The 27,737-nt window shown below is 34.3% G+C and overlaps 1 protein-coding gene across 1 annotated transcript in view; it reads right to left on the bottom strand.

Annotated features, from left to right (window-relative positions):
• The window catches only part of LOC150095539 (uncharacterized), a 79,908-nt gene extending 54,799 nt beyond the window's left edge, over nt 1-25,109 (bottom strand). Inside the window, exons 1-10 of the mRNA XM_090410705.1 lie at nt 24,919-25,109; nt 20,201-20,475; nt 19,715-19,861; nt 19,289-19,379; nt 19,130-19,159; nt 18,871-18,978; nt 17,892-18,008; nt 17,552-17,812; nt 16,670-16,790; nt 10,135-10,308 (exon numbers count right to left, since the gene is read on the bottom strand). Of these exons, the coding sequence (XP_090266831.1) occupies nt 10,135-10,308; nt 16,670-16,790; nt 17,552-17,812; nt 17,892-18,008; nt 18,871-18,978; nt 19,130-19,159; nt 19,289-19,379; nt 19,715-19,861; nt 20,201-20,475; nt 24,919-25,009 (1,415 nt within the window). The 5' untranslated portion in view covers nt 25,010-25,109. The remainder of the gene's footprint in view (nt 1-10,134; nt 10,309-16,669; nt 16,791-17,551; nt 17,813-17,891; nt 18,009-18,870; nt 18,979-19,129; nt 19,160-19,288; nt 19,380-19,714; nt 19,862-20,200; nt 20,476-24,918) is intronic.
• Between the last annotated feature and the right edge of the window lie 2,628 nt (nt 25,110-27,737).

Raw genomic sequence — 27,737 nt, 5'->3', positions numbered from 1 at the left:
GTTTCGAGACTAAACTATTTGAACAAAGTTAAGCACTTATTAAACATGATGCCTGCCTGGTTGGTCGAGTGGTTAACGTATCTGCTCTCCAATCAACGGCCTGCAGATTCGAATCCAGCCATGGCTATGGATGTAGGTGTCATTAGGTGTGACAACACTCTAGAGTGTTGTCACACCGGGCTTTGATCTGTAAAGTAGGGTGTCCAGACCATGTAAAAATTAACAGAAAAATATAAATATAAATATACATATATATATATATAATTAATGATAAAAATTGGAAATAGGAGAAAATATACTTAGCCCATCCACGTTAGAGATGCACATAGATTTGCAAATTCGTGGTTGGAAGAGACATAAAAATAATAATAATAACAATAGATAAATAAAAACTTTCCACTTATATGGTTAGCTTTTTATTCCCACCCATCAAATGCAGCCATGCATCGGGTAATTTATTTTATTTATTTTTATTATTTTTTTTTATTTTTTTTATTTAGTGTATGATGATACAACGGTCGTGAGGTTTATATGGACAGGTACAACACCATCTTATGAAGCCAAAATAATGCAATTGGTTGTGGTTTAATTTTATGTAAATTGTGAGAATTCTGTGGCCAATTTGTCTGTTTTGAGGGATTAAAAAAAAAAAAAAAAAAAAAAAAACATAAGCCTTTAATTTAACCAAAACATTCGATTTGTGGGTGCGCTACCTTTTTTTAAAATAATAAAATAAATTTAAATTTAAAATAAATTCAAAAGTTTAGATGATTATGAACATTTTTCGCAATTTTGCTAGAAGCAAAAGAAATTAGTGGGATTCAAATTGGTTTTCTGTAAATTTCACTCACTATCTAAAATGGAGGTTTTACAGTGATAGAGCTGATTGGGCAATGTATTTATTTCCCTATTTATTTCTTCTTTTTTTTTTTTTTTTGCTCTCTTGTTGTTTTCAGTTAAAAGATATCTTCAAATCCAGCTGTGGATCTGTTGACAGCAAACGAAGAATGAGAATCTTCATATTTTCAACAGTTCATAACACTCGACCTTAGTGATTTTCTTTCAAGAACAGCGCCCCCTTTCGAAAACGCGCACGTAATCAGAACTAATAAATTTCGATTATTAAATCTTGGCTTGAACCATTATGATAAGTGAAGTTTATCATTTGATTCTAAACACTTGCAAAGGAATTTTTTTTTTCCCCCGTTTCCATGGGAACAGAAATCTGCAATTTTGTAATTGTTAAATTTATTATTATTTTTACGCAATAATATATTAATATACACTTTTGTTCTCAACACTTTTGACTTGAATGATATGAAGTTAATGGACATTCTTTTACAATTGAAAAGAATATATACTTGTCAAGTTTGTATTCCTTCTGATATAACTTTATATCAACACTTAGCCTAAGGTACACTAAGAAACAGATTCTTCAAAAATCCCTATACCATTACAGAGTAAAACATGAATGAGATAGGGATTTTTTCTTGTATACAAAATTCACACGTGTTTTCGAAGGACACACACACACACACACACACACTGAAAAAACTGACCAGTTACGCATCGTTTATTTAGTAAGCGTACCAGAAGTGCCAAACACGTGGGACTTGTTTACACTATTGATGTACTTACGAGAAAAACAACTACATGCTGGTCACAGAACCTGACTGCATATGATATTATGCTGTGACAAGAGGTCACTTTTGTTTTTAGACCTTGGACTTTGGCTAGAAGGATTTCCTTTTTATTTTCCATGACCCTGGTTGTCGTTTCTTTCATAGTTATTCTCTTTGTCCATCTACACCGCAGATGGTGTTGCAATGTTCGCATCCGATATCAACTTTCTTGTATTTATTTGCTAAAACTACGTCGCATTTGATTGTAAACATGCTGAATGAGGATTTAGTCCTTTACTCTACCAAGTTTCCCGTTTATTTTACTTCCGCCTTGGGGATGTTTACATAAAAAAAGGGGTGAAGGAACCACCCGTACACGTTTATACAGAATAAGAAACAGCAAGGATTTCATTCATCTGAAAAACGCAAACATAACACGTGGATACTCGTAAGATGTGTGTACTAAATATTTGTTAGATACAGTACAGCCAACGTACACTATTTATTTTTTTATGTTTTTTAATAATCATAATTAACAGACGTTTACGACAAGGTAGTGACCAGTCCTATGCTTAAAGCGTGCATGATTTTGTCACAGATATTTAGCTTCAAACTTGAAATAAAGTCGACTGCTCGGTTGAGGAGTTCCTACAAGCATCACAAGTGAAACCTTAATCAAACACGCTAATAAAAGAATATGCATTCTTCCGGACAAAGTCCATTGCCTTTTAAGTAGTGCAGTCCAAACCAAGTGCGACGCCAAAGGTATTCTCATAAGCTCTCCGGTAATTTGAAACTTCAAGGTTTCAATACATTTGGCCGAAAATGAATGAATATTTAATATCGTTTCTTTGGATAATACTGATATGTTTATTTGATTTCGTCTTATATACATTTCGAAGTTATTATTATTATTATTATTATTATTATTATTATTATTATTATTATTATTATTATTATTTCTTCCTAGATAACCTCAAATTTCGGTTGTATATCTCTTCGTCTATATTTTTTTATTTTAATTCTGTACAGAATTAAAATAAAAACTGTATACCCTTCTGTACACACGATAAATGTAACACTTTAGACCAATTCAAACCTCCAGAGAATCTCTTCAATTTCTTCAAATTGAAGAGATTTCTTCAATTTCTTCAAAATCTTCAAGCGAAGCTCTCTCTCTCCAGAGAGAGCTTCGCTTGAAGACTTGCCAAGAATAGTCGATTCATGCTGAAGGAGAGAAAGAAATGAAGGAGGTACGAATTGGTCGCCAACACGGGAAATCACGTGCTTTATAGGTAAAATTTTCCAACTGTTATACAAGCAACATATTTAACACTTTAAAACTACAATGTTCATAAAAGAGAAGTTAATTTTTCGACGTGTAATAATAAACAACTCATCCCACAATACGGATTGATTACCCTATTATCGGAATGGATTCTCCTTCTGTTGCCATGCGGAACCTTTATTTGGTTTCTTTAGATTAAGGTGAGTTAGCTGGTCTCAGGCGGAGGTAGAGTTTTTTTTTTTCATCCGGAAACTCGGGTTTTCCTATAGGTCTGATTCGTCAGCTATATGCTGGTCCCAGGCCCAGATTAAATGGGGGATTAGGGAAAGCAATGGTCAACTACCCTGCAAAAATCTCACCAGAAACACTTTATCGCAAGAACATTTGCCTACAAAGTTATCTAGAGTTATACGACCGAAGAGTTAAATCCTCATCATCAAACAATCAAAGTTGTTGGTGAGAAAGTTGACGTTGTCCGCTTGCTAACCAGCCTAGCAGGTCATAATGATCTTTTTTAAAAATCTCATATGTGAAAAAATGCCAACTACATATAGCTACTTCACCTTCACATTTTATTTGTAAGAGTGTTGTTGGTGTATTACGATAAAGTTTAGAGAATATTTACATTCTCATCATTCAAATCAATCTTGTTAATCAAGTAGCAGCTTCGAAAATGAAACCAAATGAAACCAATTGAAACCAATTTTAGGCCAATTCAAGCCTCCAATAAGCAAATTTTGTATTCAAATCAAACAACCAAAGTTCACATTCCACGTATGGAACTTCCACCCAAGAAAGGTTGTATGCTTATAGTACATTAGTACCGTGAGTGAACTAAAGATTTTCATTTTATAATTTTATTTATTTTTAATGTATTAATCCCGCTCTAGAGGCCAAACATGGTCTCGGGTGATGCAATTGATCTATCTCCCACCCACAGACAATCCCAAACATCCAAACCGCGACCTGTTGGTTGGAGAGTGAGGGCCCCTCGGCCAAACAGGGAGGCATAACATCAGTTCTTTTAATTACTTTGAGTTTTAGATGAATAATAGGTAAAACAGTCAAGGAATAATGACTTGGAGTCTATGTCATTTGATTTTCTTCTCTTTTGTACGCCCCCCCCCATCCATTTTGGCCTATTTTGCCGAAATTCATAAATCCCTTAAAAAAGATAAACCCAGTGGCTAAAATGAATGACTATGTACTGTACTCGTATTGTCATCAAATAAACTGAACAAATCGATAATATTCAATTGAAACTCTGGGTTAGAGTAGGTCGAATTTGGACCGCAATGATTATCGTAATAAGAGTTGTCAGCAGCTCTCTAGTGGAGTTCGCTTAAGGGTCACTGATGACTTGATAAACAGCTTTGTAAACTACGGATTTCTCCTCTGGTAGATAGAAAGCTATCTGAGACGAAGTGAAGTGTTCCATTTGCACGGTGAAAATGTTTCGCACGTGTCCTAAATAATTAAATAGGAACTTTATCCTTTACGAAAATGACTCGATAGATAGAAAGTCAGAGGCTATTTTGAAGATACATTTGATATAACACAGAATCTTGGGATATGGTTTTGCCGCTGTGCTTGTCATGGTTGTTTCTGGGATTCCCACACTCCCAGAGTGAATGCATATCACGCAATGTAAAACACTTAATGAAAACTTAGATACAAAGATGGCCGAAGATGTAATTCTGCGTGTGTGAAAGCAAGTAGTGCTTGCTTTCACACACGCACGCACTTTATTAAAGACAATAAAGTCTTTAATAATAATAACAGCACAGTTTTATCACTCGAATACATATGCTTACCTGTCAGCTGTCGCACGCTATATTATTTGAATACCCTTCCCAGATAGCTACGGCCCAACAAATGCCAATTATCATATTAATGACAATAAGTGTTAAGCATATGAATGATTCTTTGTTAAAAATGCAAAATATTGTGAATTAAAATATATGCAAATGTTATATTGATGTTTACAAATATGATTTATTTTTATTGCTACAATTATTACAGCTCTTTCAAATACAAGAAACAGTTTGATATTTGACTGCGTGTAGCGAATGTGAAAACAAAGGTTGGACGCCACTGATTTAATGGGTATGTTATTTTTGTTACGTTGGGATTATTATGGATGAAATCTTCTTACACGACATCAGACCATCTCAAATGATGTTGTATAGATGGCGTGCTCATTTGACTCGCGCTAGTTTTGAAAGTAGCAATGAAAGATGGCCGATTTTAAAAGTGTAGACTGTAATAGACAGATTACAGAAATGTGATGTTGAACAGATCTACAGATACGAGTAATGTTATTCTATATGCTAGTGAGGAAGAGAAGGTTAAAGTTCCTAGTTGTACCTTGGATGGTGTTTGTGCCATGTTCCTTGGAGTACGATCAACATTATGGAGCTGTCCTGATTTTGCATTGCTGATAAAGTTGTGTCCATTAGTTCCTATGTCAATGTTGTGCCAAGCATTGTGCCCATTCTTTTAGCGATGTCTTGAGCGATCCTTGTCTTAAATTTTATATTCTGTTGTTAATTCGGGAGAAAAAAAGTATGATCACATTTCCTTCATCTCCCATCTCCCAAAAGCAGACATAAACCAGCTAGAACACACACAATTAACAGGCTAATGTACTTGCCTGTTAACCTTAAATTGCTTTGTTTAATTCCAAGTAACCCCAATTCCTCTTTTATAGCTGTTCTCAATAAAAAATTTGATGACGTCTTTTATGGTGACTATCGTATCTCAATGTGTTTTAAATATATTAAGGTAGTCATAAATGTATCAAGCATTTATTTGCCAAATTTTCTTCTAAATAATTTATGTAGAATTTCTAGTAATTAAGGTGTTTTAATAATTACAGTTTCTATTCCTGTTTCATTTTTATGTATTACAAGATGGTAATGACATGTAGTGTCGCCCCTGACAAGTGCCGGTAGACGAGAGAGTGTGATTGACCTACTGAAGGACTCAGTTTGGTCATTAAAATCACTAGGTAGAAATAAAAAGCCATCCCCTCTATAACATAGTAGTTTAAATTACTTAATGAAGGCCATTAGAACCAGTTGTATGTCAACAGTCATTAACTTTGTCTAATTTTGCTATAAATGCATCTGCTGAAGATGGAACCATATATTGATACGGAAAGGTAAAAATTATGCTGAAATAAATGCATAGAAATTATGAGAGTTTTGAGTATTTGCAATAATAAAAAAACAGAATTTTAACATACCAGTGGATAATTACATGAGTCATAGATCTTATCGCCAGACAACGCTTGTCATGAAATACTTGTTAGACCACATGTTTAATGATGTATTTATATAATGGAAAATATTAACTTATTTAGGCACAATCTGTTCTAACTATCGCAATGGTTAGAACAGATTGTGCGGCAAATCTTCAATAAAGAGGGTAGAGAGGCTTCCATATGAAAGGAAAGACAGCGGTGCGCGCGTATGTAATTCTTAATTCAAAACAAACTTATTTTTAATTCAACGAGTTAAATTATTTACATTTAATTCGTGTGCTGATGTAGCCTATGAATTTGTCTTCATAATCTCTGTATAGATCACAAGGTACGCTATGGGTAATGGTAATTGCAATACCTTCTGAACCATCTGAGTAAGATAGTCAATCGATTGAAATCCAAGTTCTTTCTGCAATGCAGGTAAGCTTGGTGAAATGACGTCACCACTTCATACGCAATGATATACTCTGTAATGTAAACAATGTCACTGCTCAGGAAGGTTATCCAACCTGCATCATGCGTCCCTAAGGAATTCCCCGTATGCACAATGACACGGTTTACATCAGCGGTTTTTCAACCTTTTGATTGCCACACCTTACTCTCTAAATTGAGCGATGGTTCTCGCCTCGCTGCTTGCTTACTCACTTGCGGAAAAAACTGGTTTCACTACTTTGAAGCAACTACGCATTCGGTAAAAGCAAAATAGTTGCTCAGTAATGACATAGATTCAATGTCATTATCACTAGACTTGTTTTAATTTAACTCTATAATCCTACTTGAAAAAAAATGCAGATAAAAATAATAATGCATTCAGACAGTAGAACTCGCACGCCTTTCTTATTATACTATTAGCTTTTTTTTTTTTTTTTTTGTCAGTCTCACCCACGAAAGGTTGGTAACCCGTAGCTCATTTGGTACCGTGTGTAAGCTACAGTTAACTCAGAAATCCTTCTCCAGAGACCAAACATTGAACATTTTCCAAGCCATTTTGAGTTAGCAATAGTGCGGTGGTCTTCCATCGAACGCTGACTGAATCTTCCACCTTAAGACATCGGTATTCATTCATGCTAAGAAGCAATTCGAATCCCTGAACCTATTAAGTGAAGGCCGATACGCTATCCTCTTTGCTAACTCAGCTGATCTTCGAAATGCAATCGAAGAAATCTTATAAGGGCTTTTGCAAATTAGTCGTTCTCATTGGTCACTTCTTTCGTCAATTTAATCAGTCCCGTTTAGAATGCTAGGAGTCTTTTAAAGAGCTGTTTAACTTGGGGGGGGGGGTAGCCAGTTTCGCACGGAATGGGCTACGCTTTCACCAGCAACCTGCATACTAGCTAGAAGACACGTAATGCACAGATATGATGCTTGACTAATAGCCTTTGTCATAACGGTGAAATCTAAACAACCAGTGAACCATGAAATTCATTCTCCATTGACTTATATTACATGTAGACATCCTACATTAATCCGAATGAGGAAACACTTTTCTATATCAGTGTTATAAACGAGATTATTTTTGTCCTATCTGATGCAGTTTCCAATGTATCAAAATTTAGCATCTGTATACAGAAAAAATGCGAATACCAACTTCCGTTAGCGATAAATATTTCATCGAAATCCTCGTTAAGAGTTTTAAGAAAAAAGAAGCAGAAATATAAAATAGCGATATTTTACCATATTTCGAAAATAATATGGAGAATTAAAGTCGAATTTAGAAATAAAATAAACATGTGATCTCTTCAGACTTGTAAAAACGAAATCGGTCTTTAACCTGTTTTATAGTTTGTGTAAAATGTAATATTAAACTATTAGTAAATATATTAGTAAAAATATGTAATATTAAACTGCTTAGACTTCTATTAATTAACAGAAGTCTAAGCAGTTTAATATTACATCAGAATTAATACAATGAAGGAGGAGGTGTCGCTTTTCTTTAACGTACCATTGACACTGTTATTGAAATACAGAGTATCTTGCATTTGGATCGGATTCAACGCAAACTAGAACGTTCATTTGAATTGCACTATGGGGATATTTGTATATTAATACCTTCTTAAATTCTCATCTTGTGGTCGGCCTTATCGTTTGCTTGTGACTTTGGCTTCACATTACGTATATATGCTTTGGACAAAATAGTGTAACTTCCATAAGTACTGGATTTACAGAATGTGAAAGAACGGATTCTTGCAACCAGCACTTTGTTAATTGATAAATATTAATACTACAAATCAACACATATGTCAATTCCGAGCACAAAAGGTAGCCAGCCTATAGCATATTAATACCACGAGTAAGATGAGTTAAATAATCCAGAAACACTGCTCTTGACCAAATATTGATGAAATTTGTTTTCAAGATATTTTAGGATTCAATAAGCAGGGTAGTGGTAATGAAAATAGCTTACCATATAAATACATTAACAACTATAACATAACGGGATTAGAACCAGCAGTTGTTGGTTGGAGACTAGAGATTCTTATTCATCCGGTCAACTATTTCCTAAAATTACTAACCACAAGTAATAATCTCTTTGTAATCTAAATTTTTCCAATGCATAATTCTAGTTTGTGTATTTGGGACATCAATAAAGGGTGGGAAAGTAGTCTTATCAAGTTTATGCAATCGTTTTATTGCATTATACGATTTCTTTCTGATTTGGAATTTTCCCTATATTAGGAAAGGTTTGTTGATTTAGTCAACATAGATAAAATGATGGTAAAGTGATCAAAAATGTCTCTTTTATTACGAAGTTAAATCAGTGGTGAGATGTGAGAAACGAATTCCTAAAATAAATGAAAGGACACAGTTTATTTGACTTTTAATGAGATCACATAAATCGGCAGGTTTTATTCACTTGTAACACACTCATTATTCTTGACGAACGAACCCTTTTTGCCAGTATTAATGGGACCAGGTTCCATTGGACAGAATGTTCTTTCTTCCGCATTCTTGGTCGATCTATAGAAAAAAAAAAGCATTGTCTTAATTACTGATATCTCAAAAGAAATACTAAGAAAAGATCAAAGAAACTCAAACTTCAAAGGTTTTATTTTATTGTTCTACTTTCGAACTATTTTCTTGACATAAAAAAGGTAACCTTAACCTTGGTATACTTCCTGCATATGGCAGTGAAATGGTGCTAAAGGAGGTCATTCAAGGCATGTTCTATATTTGGAAATTATTGATTAAAAGATCAGTAGATGTACGGTGGAGTCTTCATTCACTCTTAATATGGATACTACATAAGAATTTCGTATTTGGGAAAACAGTGTTTGAAGCTGCCTCTTTGTATGTAGTTTTTAATCAACAATTATTTGTTCTCTGGTCTTAGTCGAGAGGGGGATCTTTCCCAAAGGTTAACTAATGAAGTTAATTATTTTTAAAATATTGACTCGGGAATTATTCTGAAGATCTTCCGTTTGATGCACTCTTTAAAAAAGTTAAATATCTTGATAATTGAATACCTTACGGTGGCCATTTGTATAGCAAATTCTCAATACATTCCTATCACTTAACAATATTAATTACTACGGGATTTTAATGAGGAGATGTTTTTATTTGCAGATGCTTTCATTAGTATCAAATTTGGGATGTGGCTATAAGAATGTACTGTGACATAGGTTTACTGTGATGTAGAAAGAATCTGCTGTTGCTATGGTAACACTATCAGATCTGTCAAATATAAACTATCGATTGTTGCGGTGTTGTATGATATAGTTTGAGAGTGCTAATGTTATCAAAGCAAGCTTTACAGTGTGAAGATTGTCTAGTGTCTTATATAAACGTCTGAAGTAACTGGGAAAAAATGAAGGTGATTTATAAAAGATACTAGAAAAATATTCAAGCAATGTTGCTTTGGGAGTTATCCTGTGTTTCTGGTCATCCTTGTCACACATTTGAATTGCATCTTTGTATTATATAAATGAAATTGTATTTTAAGACCAACAGTTTTAACTCACCCTTCCTCGATGCTGTTCATTGGATGAATTTGGACGCTTTCCACATACAAAGGATGTTTTAAGAAAATTCCAAATGAAGTCTTCCATTTGAGTGTGAGAGTCTTAACATCGCCTACATCCTTCGATGTGGTTACTATAAAGACGTAGGTCTCGCCAGGTACGAATGATATGGCTCTGAAATCAGGAAGAAAAAAAAAAATGCAGTTCTATCGAACTTCAAAAGATAGTTTTTGAAACTTGAGAAATCATCAAATTCTACTAACTGTTAGACGACACAGAATTTCAAGTTATGAATCTGAAAATGAATATAAATATTAATACTTCACGAAATCACTTTTCAAGAAAATCACTTTTCATCAAAATTAAAGCGTAGTTTTATGAAATCAACGTCTTGAGAGTTGAGGATGACGCATCAATCTCATTATAGATATCAACAGAGTGCTCAGCTTGCATCAATTCGTTTGGAACATCTCAACAACCGTTACCTAGAATAACAAGTTCAACATACAATCTACGAATCTTTGTATCTGGATCGGCTTCGAGTAGTCTCGAAATCGATTGTTTGTATCTGGATCGGCTTCGAGTAGTCTCGAAATCGATTGTGACTGGCTATCTTGAACACTGTTTAACTTCAATTTCAAAAGTCTTTATAAAGAGCTCAACAAATTGTGCGAGATTGATTCTAGTCTGTATAGCTGAAGTACATTTTTCAGTCTATTTGTCTTAAGTTTTTTTTTTTTGTCGTTGTTCAATGAATAATTTAGCAAAGTAATATCGGATATATTTTGGTCATATGTTTTCATAATGAGAAAATTAATATAATCACTAATAGGCTGGCAAAACACAATATCGCCAGTCTAGTAATACCCAGTACGATTATCTTTTATCATACTATGAATACAGGAAGCCGGAAGTGCTTGTTGCCGCGTTTGATCTAGCTTATACAGCAATAAAGTTGTTCTGCTAACCGTCGCTAGATGGAAACGCATTAGGATGATTCTCAATCATCTAGTGCAGTATTTCTCAAAGTGTGGTACGCGTACCCCCGGGGGAACGCGAAAGGTCGTTAGAGGGGTATGTGGCAATTTTCGACTATGCATAATTAAAGGAGTCATTATATTTTTCAACAAACAGTGCAATTAGAGATATACGGGATAAAACGGCACTAACTAATGAATCACATCCCCTCTCCAACAGAAACTGCTGTATAGACCAAGCAAAACCATACGTTGCCAGTGGACATTTGGTTTTGCTTGACACCACCCCTGTCGTTAACGTGTTAAAACTAAGAAATATGTAGTGAATGTGTTTCAGATATTATGGAATTCGGTTGAATGGAATTAGCATTTCAACTCAACTGTTGAAATGCTAATTTGTCTTTGGTTCGCGCGATCTTTTGTTAATACTGCACCAATCGTATGCAGTTCTTCGCTGCTCTACGTATCTCAAGTCTTGTAAATTACTGGTAAGTTTAGCTTGAAATAATGGGAAAGATGACGCTATTTGGGTAGATGACTTTGACGATTCACACAAAGAAATTGTTATCGATGGCAAAAGTAGTAAATAGCGAGTAGGAACTTCTTGGTAAGTCGCACCATTTTCAGTTTTTTTCTGAAAACTTTAGTTTCCGAAAATTCCCGCACGTATCTCGCAACACGATTTTTTAGCTTTAATTTTGGGAAAAAAGTTAGAGTTATATTCCAGTAAATACGGTATTTTTTTAGCTTTCAAATTCTTACGTATGGATCATTGGTTAAAGGTTGGATTTATAAAACTCCAAAAGAGAGGAATATAGCAAATATAAGCAGCTTTAAGCAACAAGAAAACGTTGATATTCCATCTGGATCAAATGAAATTATAAGAGTGTGTCGTCTGACATCTCTAGAGAACCAACTAGGAAGAGGATGAAACTCTTGTGAATTACTTGAAATGTGGATTTTCATGGACGGGAAATTATTATTATTATTATTATTATTATTATTATTATTATTATTATTATTATTATTATTATGTAACACTTCCAGGGAGTCCAAAAACTCATCGAGGAAGGGAATCTATTCTACAACTCTCCGTCTCCACCAACTGCAACTACCTTCATCATCTACACCAACGCCACCTACCATTGACCATCACCACAAGTATTTTCACAGACAATCACAAACATCCATGCCTACGGCGAATGAAGAGGAAATGAAGAGGAACCTATTCCAAATTTTGTTCTATTAAAAATAAATGATATTTTTTGTTTACATGAACATATAAATTCAAATAAAATAGATATTTAATTTTTAATTAATATTTCAAATTAATGTATTAATTAATTTATTCGTTTTAATTAATTACTTTATTTATTTTTAATTAATTAATTAGGGATACTTGGTAATAATGAAAATTTAAGAAGGGGTACGCGGATATCTGAAGTTTGAGAAGCACGGATCTAGTGCATAAGAAGGAGGGGTGATAAATGGAGGTCCTGTTATAGCCAGGAGACCAGATGTTCTGTAAAAGCGACACTGTCGAAGACCCATTTCATACTGTATATCCTATTTATCTTACTGACACCATAGAAAGTAAAACGATAATACCCCTGTAATAAGTATAACTTTAATCCGAAAATAATACCACAAACAATTATCTTTTAGTGAGAGAGAATTTTGCATTAGCTCTAATACAGGCTTAATACCGATATCCTCAAAGAAAACATTTAATTGTGCAGTGAATCTTTGTTATCATTCGTTTCGTGATAGTAAATATCACTGAATGTTCATACGAATCCAAATTTTTAAATTCAGTGCATGTGTATTAGATGGTGCAAGAACATCAAACACCCTGCTTACTACATTACTTGAAATTACTTTATCCATGTGGGACCTCTAGAAAGCAGTGTCTAGAGTCTGTCTTATCTACTCTTATGAGCCTACAACTTTCGTTGTTTATTGTTGTTAAAGAACAGTAGCAAACACGAGGCCTACAGTGATTTTTCATTCGAGATAATTTGTTTTTAAATTGATAATTATAGCTGAAATAAGGTTTTAAATATTATTTTTATATAGTGTAAGATAAAGTATATTATATATCGTTATTTCCTATCCAAATAACTGGATCTGAAACTTAAGTTTCGCACTTGACCAGAGAGCTCATGAGAACACAATCATCGGAGTTCCGTTGATATGGTACGCACTACTTACAAAACACGAACGCTTCTTAGCAGATCGTGTGATCGCCTTTAAGTCTTTATAGATTAAGGTTTCATTGGCCTGACAGCGATTCGAACTCTTCTCTACCATTAGAACACAAAGCAAGAATCCTGTTTTCAATAGTTATATTAGTAATTTGACTTAAGGCATTGGCAATGCATTTTTATTATGTCCAAATTTCATATTTTTAATATGAAATTTGGACATTTCATACCATATAGGTATGAAAAGTCCAAATATAAGAACAATAACAATGGATTTATGATATTTTATTTCTGTAATTTGACAACACCAAGCTGAAGCCTTCGTCTACAAGATATTTGATGGCAGGAAAAGGATGAGGAAGAACACGGTGGCTTGATCCAGATCGTCATGTGTCAGGAGAATAATATTTTCGTTCTCACAGATTACATTATAACTAGCTTCCAAGCTATTTTTTAATTAAAACTTAATTATGGTATGGTATATCTGATTTACATCTATTTAGATTATCTCAATTCATAATCCAGTACTTCGATTTCATTCCTCATTTAAAAGATGGCGATGGTCCTCTTTCATCATTTAATGTAACACTTATCAAAAACCTTGCAGTTATGTACAAAAAGTTAATCATGCATTGCCAATGCCTTAAGTCAATTACTAATATACACCTAAACCTCTTTTTATGCGAATTTTTTTATGCGAATTAGGACATCAAAAAAAATTTTTTTTTTAACGCGATTTTTCTCACTTTTACGCGACCAACCTAAAGTCTAAGTTAGGAAAAAATCCGTAATTCGAGAAAATTCTGAGAATTTTGTAGAATTACATTCTCGTTTCAATTAAGAAAATTCTAAATTCTTACGAATTTCATTTATTGGGAATTCCCCGAATTACATAACTGACTGCGCATAAAAAAGCAGTTCTTAGCAGTTTGAATGTGGTGTTTGAGTAGACAACACAGTTACCGCATTTTTTGCATTTGCATTTTGCCAAGAATATTTTGCCAAGAAATAATAAATGATAAGCTATATGTAATTTTCAAATTTTCATTTCAAATTCAAATTTTAGATCGTCTTCAAACTGGGGAAGGTGGGACGGCTGTGGGGAAGCATTTTGGAGTCTGTGAATCAACTGTCAGATAAAGAAAAATGAAGAGGCTATTAGAAAAGCGGTATGTTCTGGTACAAAATCGAGTGCGAAATTATCATCAAAAAGCTTTAGTGATGTGGATAGAAGATAATGTACAAAAAAGAATGCCAGTTGACGGAAATTCCATCAAGCAATCAGCACTGAGATTTTATGAACAGATTAAAAAACTGCAGCCAGATACTTCATATCAATCAAGGAAAAAATATGAATTTCATGCAAGCAATGGTTGGTTGGCTAAGTTTATTAAAAGACATGCTCTTCATAATATAAAAATCAAAGGTGAAACGGCTTCTGCTGATGAAACAGCTGCTAAAGCATTTCCACAAAAACTTGCAAAATAATTGAAGATGGAGGTTATACTCGTGAACAAGTTTGGAATATGGATGAAACCGGCCTTTTCTGGAAAAGAATGCCAAACAGAACTTACGTATCAAAAATGCAAAAAACGGTTGGTGGGGTCAAAGCAGCAAAGGATCGCATAACACCCCTATTTTGTTCGAACGCTTTAGGAGATCGGATGTTAAAACCACTGCTCATAAATCGATCATTAAGACCACGGCCAATGAAAGGCGTAGAGTTTCAAAAATTGCCAGTTCATTGGATGGCCAACAAAAAAGCTTGGGTGACCATTGATATTTTCACTGAGTGGTTCCACAAACATTTTGTGCCAGAAGTTAGACGCTGTTTGAATGACAAGGGTGTCGAATTTAAAGTGCTTTTGATTCTTGATAATGCACCCGGTCATCCTGCCATAGAACACCCAAATGTGCAATTTTTTTTTTATGCCGCCCAATACCACATCATTACTACAACCTCTAGATCAGGGTATAATTGCGACTTTTATGTCAGACGAACATTTCAGTACGTTTTGAACAAGCTAAATGATGATGAAACACTGTCAGTTATGGATGTGTGGAAAAAAATTTCAATTATGGATTGTATTGATCAGGTTAGATTATAGTTATCTGAATTGAGACCAGAAACTATGAATGCATGCTGGAAAGCTATTTGGCCCGCATGTGTTAACGAGAATGCTCCTGTTCCCTTCAATCATACTGCAGAAATCCCCGATATAATAAGTTTGGCATGTGAAATTGGCGGAGAAGGATTCATGATCTTACGTCGGCAGATATCGAAGAATTGTTAATTGATAAACTTCTTATCGAAGACGAAATAGCGAAGATTGTTTCTAAGACTCCTGAAAGAGAAGAAGTTAATAATAATGATCAAGATAATCCTACTTTTACTGCTGATATAACTGAAAAAGGTTTTAAACTGGCCAGTAATTTAGGCAATTATTTTGCCCGACATGATCCAAATGAAGAACGTGCTGGGAAGTTTTCACGTGAGCTTAAGTTGTTAATGTCTTCATAAAGAGAATTATATCGCGACTTATATAAAGCATCAACACAGCGATTAATAACTGAGTTCATGCCTGAAACTACTGAAACAACCAGTTGTACTTTTGTTCAAGACATGACAAGAATAATTCCACAAGTTGCGGCAGAAGTCGATGACGATAATACCATTACTATTACAGTCTCACGAAAACGAAATCTTTCGCGTTTATTGTCAGAAACTGATATCGAATAACATGATTTTTTTATAGAATCATTAGCAAACAACTGAAATGAATATGTCTTTTTTTAAAGTTATTAAAATTCATTATATGTATGTGTGTTCTCCATGAAATGTAAATTAAAATTTTATGATCCTAATGAATTTAATGTTTGTTTGTTTTTTTTTTTTCATTATTTTGCTTATATTTCAGGTTTGGAACCAATCTTCACTTTTTCTATGGAGTCAGTAGTTCTTTTTACGCGAATTCTATTTACGCGTAATTTTTAGGAACGTATCTATCGCATAAAAAGAGGTTTAGGTGTAACTGAAAAGGATTACATTTCATTGATAGAATCCTAATATTCAATGTGTTCTGATAACCCATTTCTCGGAGACTAATCAAGTGATGAAGGTAGATTCTCTTCAACCAAGATACAACTCGATTATTCAGAAATGTCAGCAAATATAAAGATTTCTCCTTTTCCCTCTCCAAGCCTTTTTAATCCGCATTAATATATTTTATATCGTTAGAATTGATGTTCGTCTCCAAATAGTATTTGCAACAGTAACTTCGGCAAACATTCAAAAACCTGTATGTGGTCCTTTTTTTTTTATTCCCTTTATTAAGAAAATACATTTATACTTACTTCTCATTGACTTCAAAATTAGCGTCATCCTTATTCCCATGAACTTCTACTTGGATGTATCCTTTCTCAGTAGATGCTTCTGGGTCAAGAGCTAATTTAATCCTGATTTCGTAGTGATATACTGAAAATAAATAAATATATAGTGTAATTTTATTTCAGTTCAGTTTGTCAAAACACCTAGATTTTCATTAATATCAACCTTTAATATAGTGCCCGAAATCTCGAATATGTTTTATGCTGTACTTGCCTATAAGATTTTTTTTTTTTTTTTTTTTTTTTTTATCTTTTGACTTCTTACGCATCAATACAATGTAGGCATAGCAATCCCCCTTGGGTATCTTGTTTACTAATTTATGAACGATATCTTCCCATAAGAGACGATCGGTAAAACTGTAACGTCAATACAAATATTTATATACAAAATATATGCTAATATATATCAGTCCATTAATATGCCAAAGGCTCATTTGAACATAGTACATGCGTCTAACATCATACTGCTACACAGTACGTTACTGTAAATACTAGACAATCGTTTGATGATGTTTATAGGCCTGATAAAACGCTTTTAATCCTGCTATTTTGGAAAAATCTCTTGACAGCCAGTCTTTACTCTAAATCATCACCGGTAGCTGAGATCAAGGCTTCTGACGACTCGCAGAATTAAGTTTCAAATTAAAAGGAAGAATATTTTAATTTTTGTATTTCGGATTTCATTTCGGAGAAGGCATATGAAATAAATTTCAGTATTGAGACTGTATTTTAATTTAAAAATTGGGACTATTATTATTATGCAGTAACAGTAAGAAACGTAATTAGTTGAATTATGAACTATCTTTAATAAATTAGCGACGGAAAAAGGGCAAGAAAATGTAAACTTACGAAAGTAAGGAGAGGTTGAACCAGCTTGGAGGAAAAATGTATGCGGCTTGCCATCCGTAGTGAACTTCTCACACTCAATCGCTCTCAAACCCATTATACAACAACGTGAACCGTCGGAACCGCAATCAGTACACTTTCCATTCAAGAAATCTTGATATGAGTCGCATTCGTAGCCCACAGCGAGGACTCTCTTCGTATTAATAGTTGCCGTGAAGAAATCAATACTTCTTTGATGATTGCAGCTGGAAAATCTTCGAACACCTGTACACAATGAACACCGTTAGTCGAGTCTAATGAGCTCTTCTGATACCAATGTTACGGATATGAAAATACACCTTACCTTCTATTAGTCCATCAGTAATCCATGAAATAAGTCTTTCGGTTGAACAACCGGGTTGAGTCATTCCGTCATTGGGATAGAAATCCACATGGCCAACTGTCTCGCGTATTCCAAACCCTATTAGCAAAAAAGTTGAAAAAAATTTCGTGTAATGGTGAAGCATACCATGAAAACTGAGTACTAAAATATTTTATGTATTTACTTAAGCTTTCAAATATTTTTATCGATCTTTCTGACACTTTCAAAGACCTAATGATTTCAACAAATAACTAATATCGCTGGTTCGAATTGTGTTTTTCCTGCTCTTGGTAGTATAAAATCGTAATTTTAAAAAATTCCTTTATTTTGTACTAAGCAGGCAAAACGTTTTGCTTGTGAAACTAATCATTTTTGAAAAAGTTTTAAAGGTTATGCAGAAACTCATTTCGTATGAGTTGCCTTGTTATTTTACTACTTAAACGAAAACTATTAGGATCTCATTGGTGCTTAAAGGTTTAACTAGTCACATACTATCGATTCTCCTCAGAGAGAAAACCCAGAATATCTCGATGACTCAAGCTCTGAATGCATTTATTTCGTAAATCATGGACAACTCTGTGTCTGCCTGATCTCTAACAAGAATGAAGTCTTAAGCAGCCAACTGGTGAACGAATGGTTTTCCAAATGGCTCTCGGGGAGTCCGGAGATGACTTCTTCACCCTACCTTCCACAATGGTAACATACTTCCAGGACGTACTTATGGTTGAAGAATATTTATCCACGCGATCTAACGCATTTTTTTAGTTTTGTTTTGTCTTCAGAACTAAAACGTTTTGGAATATTTGTCTGTTTAGCATAAAATAACATTATTCATTATTATTTTTGATGTTCAGTGTTCATTGCTAAGCTGGTCTTTTTTTCTTCATAGAATAGTAACTTACTAATAATAAATAAATAATTAAATAAATTAACGTTGACTTATTTACACGAGAATTCTTACCCAATGTGGAACTATCACTATGTATGACATCTACAAATTTGGCGTCGTTTCGATCTAAACGGACTAGTGCTGGCATTCCGGCGAAATATGGCGCAGCAGGATCCAAGCCTAGGGGGAAAATTATAAAATAATATAAATGAAATAATAATAAATGTTTTTTTAATTTAAAAAAAAACTTATCTAAATCAGCTACAATTATTAAAAATTATTTTGAAAGATAGAATAAAAAATCATGCAAAGTAAGCAAATCGGTACTCACCAGTAATGCGATCTAAACGAGATGATTCACCTAAGAATTAGAGAAATACAAAGTTTCAGAATGATTGCTTCTGACACTGTCTTAAAAATCGAAATAGAAAGTACAAGTTCTGATTTAAATCATCGCACAACCCTTAGTCAAATCATTAATTTGACTTACGGTTTTGGCGTTTTCCAACATAACCCGCAGTATGAGCTCCAAGACTATGTCCGATAACATGGCAGTCTTCTGGTTGGATTCCGAGATATTCCTAAAAGGAAAAAAAAAAGAAAGAAATTGAAGGCTTTAGTTATGCACGATTTAAGCCTATCCATCGGGCTGCAAATATTTATGTAAAATTTGCTTAGTTTAAACATTTACTTTATTTCTCATTTCAGTATTAATCATAATGTAAATATCAGAAACATTTGTTCCCAGCAGCCTTTGCGCATCTCTGGTCAAGGCTGGGATATATAATACTACGCAGTCGTCTGCCATGTCGCTTTTTAAAGACTGCGTAACAAATCTTAGACTAATTAAATCCATGTAAATTAAAATAATCATTTTGCAATCAGAAATCATTTTATAGTCTATTTGTATACCTACCTTAAGTCTATCGATCATGAGCGATATCTCTGCCCCAACAACTCTCGTATTGGCGGTTGCTTGATAGTATGGTGGCTTGTTACCTCCACTCCAGTCTACTATGAAAATATTGTAATCGCCGGATAATAGCAGTTCATCTTTAATAACCTATACAGACAAATATAAACAAAACATATATTGAAATTTATTGTAGAAGACTGTTTCTTATGTCTATCTATTGAACAATTTCGATCAAATACTCAATATTCTCATTGACTGTTTGTTTCTATGAATACACGGATTCCCTATCACTATTAATAGCGAAACTGCTAATGGTACTATCTTGAAAAATGAATTACGAGATTCTAAATTCGTAAACATTGATGGTATCTATTAAATGTAGAAATATGACTCTCTATCTCTCACATACAAACACGCTCCATAAATTATTTTTAATTGTAGTGAATAAACTTCTACATCAAGATTCACATCAACATGCAAACATACCATCATCCAAGGTCCAAAAAATTCACTGTCCATAAATCCATGAACAATGAATTTGGTTGGTCTGGCGACTTTCAACGGTGCGCTTGTAATGGACTCTTCTTCAGCGATGACTCGATGTGGTTCCTTCACATTATCCCTAGTATAGAGAAGAAATTTGGTATTGATCAGCTTTGGGTCGTTTGGAGGAGGATTGAATGGTCTTTTCAAAAAATCCTTGAATTCGTCCAGTATTGGAAAGCATCCTAATTCTCCGTAGCAGTTTCCTTCATCAGCATCTGAAAAAAAAGTCCAAAATGCATACTTCTTGATAACTATACGCTGAGTTTTAAGTTACCTTTCCATTCACTCATTCCCCTTTTTAAGTATAATCTCTAGTAGTAGTAGACGAGGCAATTTAGGTTTAAACTTACTTTTGAAGACTAGTAGAGACTAGCTGCCCACTATTCCCTGAGTTATGCATTGGCATGTTTTAATTGGCATGGGAAAGGATAGCATGGCAGACAACTGTCGCCGTCTCTCGGGCCCAGCACTGTATATTACTGTGAAATAATGCCAGTTCTATGGTCGATTTTCTTGAGTTTATAGGATGAAAAACTTTACTCCGGAGCCGGTCGAATAGAATAAAGGCTTGGGAAAAGTACCAGTACTCGGCGACCAGAATCGAAACACAGAACCGTCTTTGGATGCAAACGTCATTCCACAGGCCTGTTTAATTTGTTTAGGTTTTAAATTTATATTTTTATAAATTACTGTTAACTTTATTTTAGAACAAAACTGAACGGTATACTAGGCAACATTTAAAACTAATCAGCATGCGCAGTATCTGCTGCAGAAATATCTGAAGTTTACTATAATGTCATCTATTTAAAGTTTTGCAAGTCCGAATCCCTTCCACCAATAGAATAGTTTTATCAGTTATTTCAAGGAAATTGCTTAATAAACAATAACAGACTTCGAGCAATTATTATAGTTCATATTTTGTTGTCATTAATTATTAGTAATTATCATTACTTAGCACCTTCATAGAATCTCAGAATTCATTGCTGGTGCCACCATACAATCCAGACAACTTCACTCTGCCCATTTATTAAAATTGTTCTCGGGATGATGTCCATTGTTTTGTGGAGTGATATCCTGGGTTTCCGAGATAAGAGAAATACACCCTAATATAGAAATGGTTTATTTTACTTCAATTTAAAAATAAAATTTCGGAAAGGACATCTAACGGACACTGTACAAATCACTAACTGTTTCGCTTTTAGTAATACTAGATGGCTAAACTCTTGATGCACTAAGGGAGCCGTGAACAGAAAAAGTTTGGAAACCACTGGCTTAGGTATTGTTCCAACCAAAAGGCGTCATTCCAACTGCTGTACGTAGGCACTTAATTATGAAGTTATATACAATAACTTAATATTATTCAATGGCGGAAATTATGGAAAAAAAAACGTATTATAATAAGGTTTGGGAGCATCCGTTTTTGACTCTTGTTTCTTTCAGAATCCAATCTTATTAGCAACCGCATTGCCAGAAATGGCCACGAATCCATTAAAGGGAAGCAGATGTTGCTATTCACTTAAAGTGTCCGAAAAAAAAAGTGCGAATTATTAATTATATGAAGAGCCAAAGGCTTATGATAACTAGTAGGATCAGTGTATAACATAAGTTTGAATTCCGTGGGAAGTTACCAGACAGATGAGTAATATGTTTTAGCTAAACAGTGATAAATTTTCAAGGTCTTCTCATCGGATATGTTTGAAGATATTAGTATTCTGATATCTTAAAAACCCTGGGAAAGGAGCCTGTGAATGCAATTCAGAAATATCAACTTTGCTGATATGTTTTATTATTCCTAGTATACGTTTGTTTTTGCTGCTATCATTTGCATTCTCAGCAATTAAAATCAGGCAAGTAGACGCTTCGAAATTAACTTTTCACCTTCTCCCCCACATGTGATGTGTTTGAGTTTTGTTTTGTTTTTATCTGCGATATTTTGCTTTATTGATATTTCTTTATACCTTCATTTCGTCCGATTGGACATTCCAAATTACATGGAAGTCTGAAAGATCTTGTAAATGTCTGAGCAGGGGGGGTACGCTTTGGGGGGCTTTCGCCATCTCAGAGTATTCTAGTTGTTTCATTAGCTGGATTTAATCTTTCTAGTTTCCCTTTGGTAGACTGTGTCCTGCTGAATAAAAGCCGTATTCATAACATTTTACTTGTAAATGGCATTACATCAAGTCGAATTTTGATCTTAATACATCTTGTAATAAGAGGTTAGTCAGTATTTCACTACAGTATCCAGATCAAGAATCACTACCTTGACTCGTGATGAGATTTTTGATATTTTGGTGTTCTCATTGTTCTGGCCATGCTCCTTAAGAACTTCTGCAGTTGTTGCACTTCATACTAGAATTTTAGTTTATAAAGTAAATAGCGATTGCCAAGTTTGAGGAAACGTTGAGACGGTTAGAAACAATCCAATAAGCATCCAATTCTTGATCCACTCCAAAAACTGACTAAAAAAATCTCAAAAGTTAAAATACATTTTCATTTTTAAATATTTATAAAAGTAAATATAAAATAACCCAGTTTTAAGGGATAGGCTATATTTATTTCCTAAAATAAATACACTAATGTTGGGGGGGGGGGTTAGAAAACCAGAATCTTCCTCCTTTTCTCAACCGCACTGTACCAGTAGTAAATCATTTGGCATAAAGGTAATTGAATGTATGTTAAGACTAGTATTTTGTACAATCTGGAAATGAAACTCACTTTAATTTGTCTTCCAATGAAGGTTGTCAACACAGGTATCATTAATCACCCTTTAACAGATGACATTGCAGCACAGTAGGAACCTACGAGATCACTTCTGGCTGACGTCACTAAAAGATGAAAACTTGATGGACAAAGGAAATCGGGAACATCGGACAGACTACACAAGCAGAAGGAAAGAAAATGTGTATACCAAGAGGACTGGAAGCAGTTATGTGTTCCTCATTTTGTGTATCCAGATTGCTGTCTTCAGGAGTTTAAATTTTCAGTTGAAAAATTGTCAGTACAATCCATATTGATCCCATAAATGATACAAATCCAGACATTTCTCCAAACAGTGTTTTGGGTTCGACTTGGAAAGTCAAACTATGTAAATGGAAAGTAGTTCTTTGAAAACCCTGTGATAGGAAATGATGAATTGCAATATGATGATGATAATCATAATGGATTGGGTGAATAAGTTTAGATAGCTTCCAGGACGTATTGGTCCATCAATTAAGAGCCATTCGGCACAGTTAAGAAGGTGGATGAGAATGTGGTTTACAAATACAAATGTTGCGAATCCGTGTCATGGATGTTTTAGGAATTAACGGTTGCGATGCATTTGCCAATTTAATATTTAAAAATAAGTACAGCACTTTCAGCAAAAGAGGTAAACCGACCGGAAATATTCAATTTACAGACATATATTGGCCTCAAAGCTAGTTGCCTCACTAATTCCAACCATTTACTCTTGTATATGTCTCCTTTTTGGTCCATTCTGGTGTTGTTTCGATCAGTTTTTAACGATGACGAAAATACCTATCAATCATTCATTCACAGTTCTTTAGCCTACCATAAGCTCTAAATGAAAAATTTATTTTAAAAAATTTAAGTTTTTTTTAATTTATTTTTTCTCCCTTTTGGATAGATTCAATTTGGACACGACAAGATTGTTTGATATTCGTCATTGTGAGCTTTTTTACTATGGCATGCGCTAAGAATTAGCGCATGCCATAGCAAAAAATAACCAAAAATAATAACCAAGAAAGCTATTTAGAATCGTATTTCCTTATTTCTAAGAATCTCTAGTTTCTTAATCTTTGGATAAGAATCCAGCACCGTGAATTCAAATGTTTTGTAACCTACTTCACTTTGGAAGTACAGCGAAGCCATCCCCTGCTTTCGAGTTGTTTTTCATTTGTAATGTAATCTGTTTAGATGAGAATAATTAGTGATATTGAAGAATGGAAGACTAATAAGCCATGTGAAAATAAATGGCGTGTTTTTGGAGAAAATGTGTGGAGATCAACATCATACGGAAAACTTAAAAACAAAAGGAATGCCTTGCAATTATCAATTTAAATAAGTATATAAACGCCAGCGAAATAAACTTCATAGAATTAAGTATAATATGGTACTATCCTGGTATATATACCAGGTGAACTAAATAGTAATTGTAGGTTGAATTCTACCAGTGCTGAGAAAAAAGCAGTGATCATATGGTGTTAAGTCGCTGCACCTGGGGTATTTTTGCTCTTGCAGTAAATGCCAGTTAACTCCCTTCGTTCAACTTTTACCAGTAAAGGCCTTTTTTTCTTGACAATAAGTTCTAAACTTATGAAGTCGAAAGTGTATATGTAAACATCAACAAGGAAATTTTAGATTTTTTCGTCTTACGAACGAAATACCATAACTGGACTTGATGTTAATTATTTATTTTTTTAAAAAAATATAATCCAGAAACCCTGCTCTAGAGACAAAACATGAAATTTTTCAAGCCTCCTATAAGTGGAGAGAAAAATAGTTTACCTAAATACAACCAACTACTCAGGTAACAGCAATAGAAAAGATGCACTATATGAAATGTAATCCCCGCTGTTTGGGAACTATATGGACCTTCATCAGTGGACAAGTAAAAAAATAAATAATAATAAAAAAAAGGATGTGGTCGAATCACTTACGTTCTTGTCGTGTTAAGTTGTCGGTAGAGGTACCGCCGATACTTAACAGGATCGCCAGAAACAGGCAACTGGTATGGTACTCCAACATCATGGCTTTGAGGAGAATGTAAAACTAGTGCATTAGCGAACCAACTAAAGGTTGGAACTGATACTACAGTGCTTTATAATACTTTTCTGATGTGTTATCTAAAACTGTTCGTCATTCATCTCCACATTTGCAGTACAGCAAATTTGAGTCAAGTCATGATAATATATAATACATGTACTCTTCAAACTATCAATTTTTTTATATTGAAACGTTATGGAAACTACCATCTGTTTTACTGTTTTATCTGATTATTTTCATTGCTCCGATAACTAACATCACACAATCTGAGAATTCGATATTAGTTTTCTTCTGTCTTCAACAAGAATTTTTTATACTTGTATAGAATAAGACAGAGTATATTAGTTATATTGGAAAGTCTTGGATTCAAATTCTGTCTGTGCAAAGGAAAAACCTTTAAGGGCTTTTCAGATGATGGTGATTTTGCTGGGCTTATAGGAAGGAGATAGGGTACGATTTTTAATCCGAAAAACAATTTAACAATAATAAATTCATCTGGTGGACTTTTTTGCGTAATTCTAGCCAAATAGAAATAGGAGTTGAGTTGTGGAATAAAAGTGTTCACCATAACAGGGAACAGATTTTCATCGGGAATAGTCAAGAATTCTGGAGAAGAATAGTTTTTTGGAAGAGGTAGTAGGTGATAAGGTCTGACTTGATCATTGCACGAGAAGCAGTTGTATAAGAATACCAGAAGGTTTACTAATGTCCTTGGACAGTGTTGAAGTCCAGTTATTTGGATGGGAACGACGTTATAGCAGGGATAGACAAAAGTTGAGACCAGTGATCTACTCGGACTTTAAATACCTGATTTGATATATACATACCATTTATCTGCCTTTTTAGCTGCTTCGAATTGGATCTTATTGTCTGTCATCTGAAGACGCTCACAAATACATCTATGTACACATAGACATTCATGCATTGATTGCACGTAGGTTGGAAAGCGAAGACGCTATTTACTCAGTGAAGCCGACATCGTTGTTAAGAAAACTCTAAACCAATGAAAATAATAGAAACTCGTACTGTTATGAAAAATAAATACGATGGTGATCTGAAAAGTTCTCGGCCTCTACCGTAGATGGCAACACTATCGGCAAGATTTTTTTTTCGAAGTTGGTACATCTGTCCTAAGCATCCATGTTGCAAGTCATTCTATCGAGTAGTTTGTTTTATACAGCAGTTCAAAGCAAAAGTGTTGTCTGCATCCCTTGAAATGGATAAAATTGAGTATCGTGCGGTTATAAAATTCTTTGTAAAAGAAGGTTTAACTCCAAAAGAAATTCATTCGAAGTTCATAAAAGTTTATGGAAAATCTTATCCTTTGTTTTCGATAATAAAGAAATGGGCTGCCGAGTTGAAACGTGGCCGTACCAGCCTTGAAGATGATCCACGAGAAGGACGTCCAAAAAGTGTAACAACACAAGAAATCATTGATCAAGTGCACGATATGGTATTGGATGACCGGTGAATCAAAGTGCATGAAACTGCTGAGACTATAGGCATTTCAAAAGAACGTGTAGCATATATTTTGCATAAAGAATTGCAAATGAAAAAAGCTTTGAACAAGATGGGTGCAGCGCTTGCTCACAGCAGATTAAAGACGCACTCGCATGAAAATCTCTGACCAGTGCTTGGAGCGTTTTAACAATAATAAAAACTGATTTTGTGCGTCGATTTATCACTATGGATGAGACTTGGATACACCAGAAGCCAAACAGCAGTCAAAACAGTGGACAGAAGCCGGTTGTTCAGTGCCAAAGAAGACAAGGTCATGGTATCGATGTTTTGGGATGCTAAAGGCATTTTGTTTATTAATTATCTTGAAAAGGATAAAACAATAACCGGGGAATATTATTCCGATCTTTTAACCAGACTAGACGAAAAAATTCGTCAGAAAAGACCCGGTTTGCAGAAGAAAAAAATCATCTTTCATCAGGACAATGCATATGTCCACAAAGGTGTTTGGCAATGGGAAAATTAAGGGATCTGCACTATGAATTGTTACATCCACCCCATTGGTCAGATAGATTTGGCTCCCTCTGACTTCTATCTCTTCCCGAAACTAAAACTCTTTCTCGCTGGTCAGGTGATTGCATCTGTAGAGGGATATTTTGCAGATCTCACTGAGAACCACTATAGGGAAGGGATGATGACGCTGGAACATCGCCGGAATAAATGTATTAGTCTTAAAGGAGATTATGTTGAAAAATAAAAATAATTTTGAAATTATAAATTCGTTTGTTCATTGCTAGGCCGAGAACTTTTCAGACCACCCTCGTAGTCCAGAAAATATACAATTTAGAAATGCAATATTTTCCTGATTAAACATGAATGTATCCATGGCGGTTTTTCCTTTGCGTATCCTTAAGTAGCTGTAACAAAACATATTGATAAACTTCTAAACGACCAATTTCATGTTAAAATTGATATAACAATGAGGTACTTCTTACCTTAGAAGCACCTCATTGTTACCACAACGAAACTCGTATATTGATAATAAAAGTACTAATTTTTAGAACAAACAGGGAATTAACAGTGCTTTCAACCCAATTATCATATCAAAGAGAAAGCAAGTAGCTAACGAATTATGGTTTGTTTAATAGACGTATATGATGTTAAAATTTAATTCTTTTAATATCAAAAAAATAGTTTCCGGACAAGGTAGCCCAATGCTTGTGTCTTTGCAACTTCAGACTATGGGTTCAAATCC

The sequence above is a fragment of the Typopeltis vanoorti genome, chromosome 20, assembly GCF_054136105.1.
Source record: "Typopeltis vanoorti isolate ZY-2024b chromosome 20, IOZ_Tvanoo_1.0, whole genome shotgun sequence".
Classification (NCBI taxonomy): Eukaryota; Metazoa; Arthropoda; class Arachnida; order Uropygi; family Thelyphonidae; genus Typopeltis; species Typopeltis vanoorti.
The sequence above is the reverse complement of the archived record's forward strand: the minus strand, read 5'-3'. Positions and strand labels throughout refer to the sequence as shown.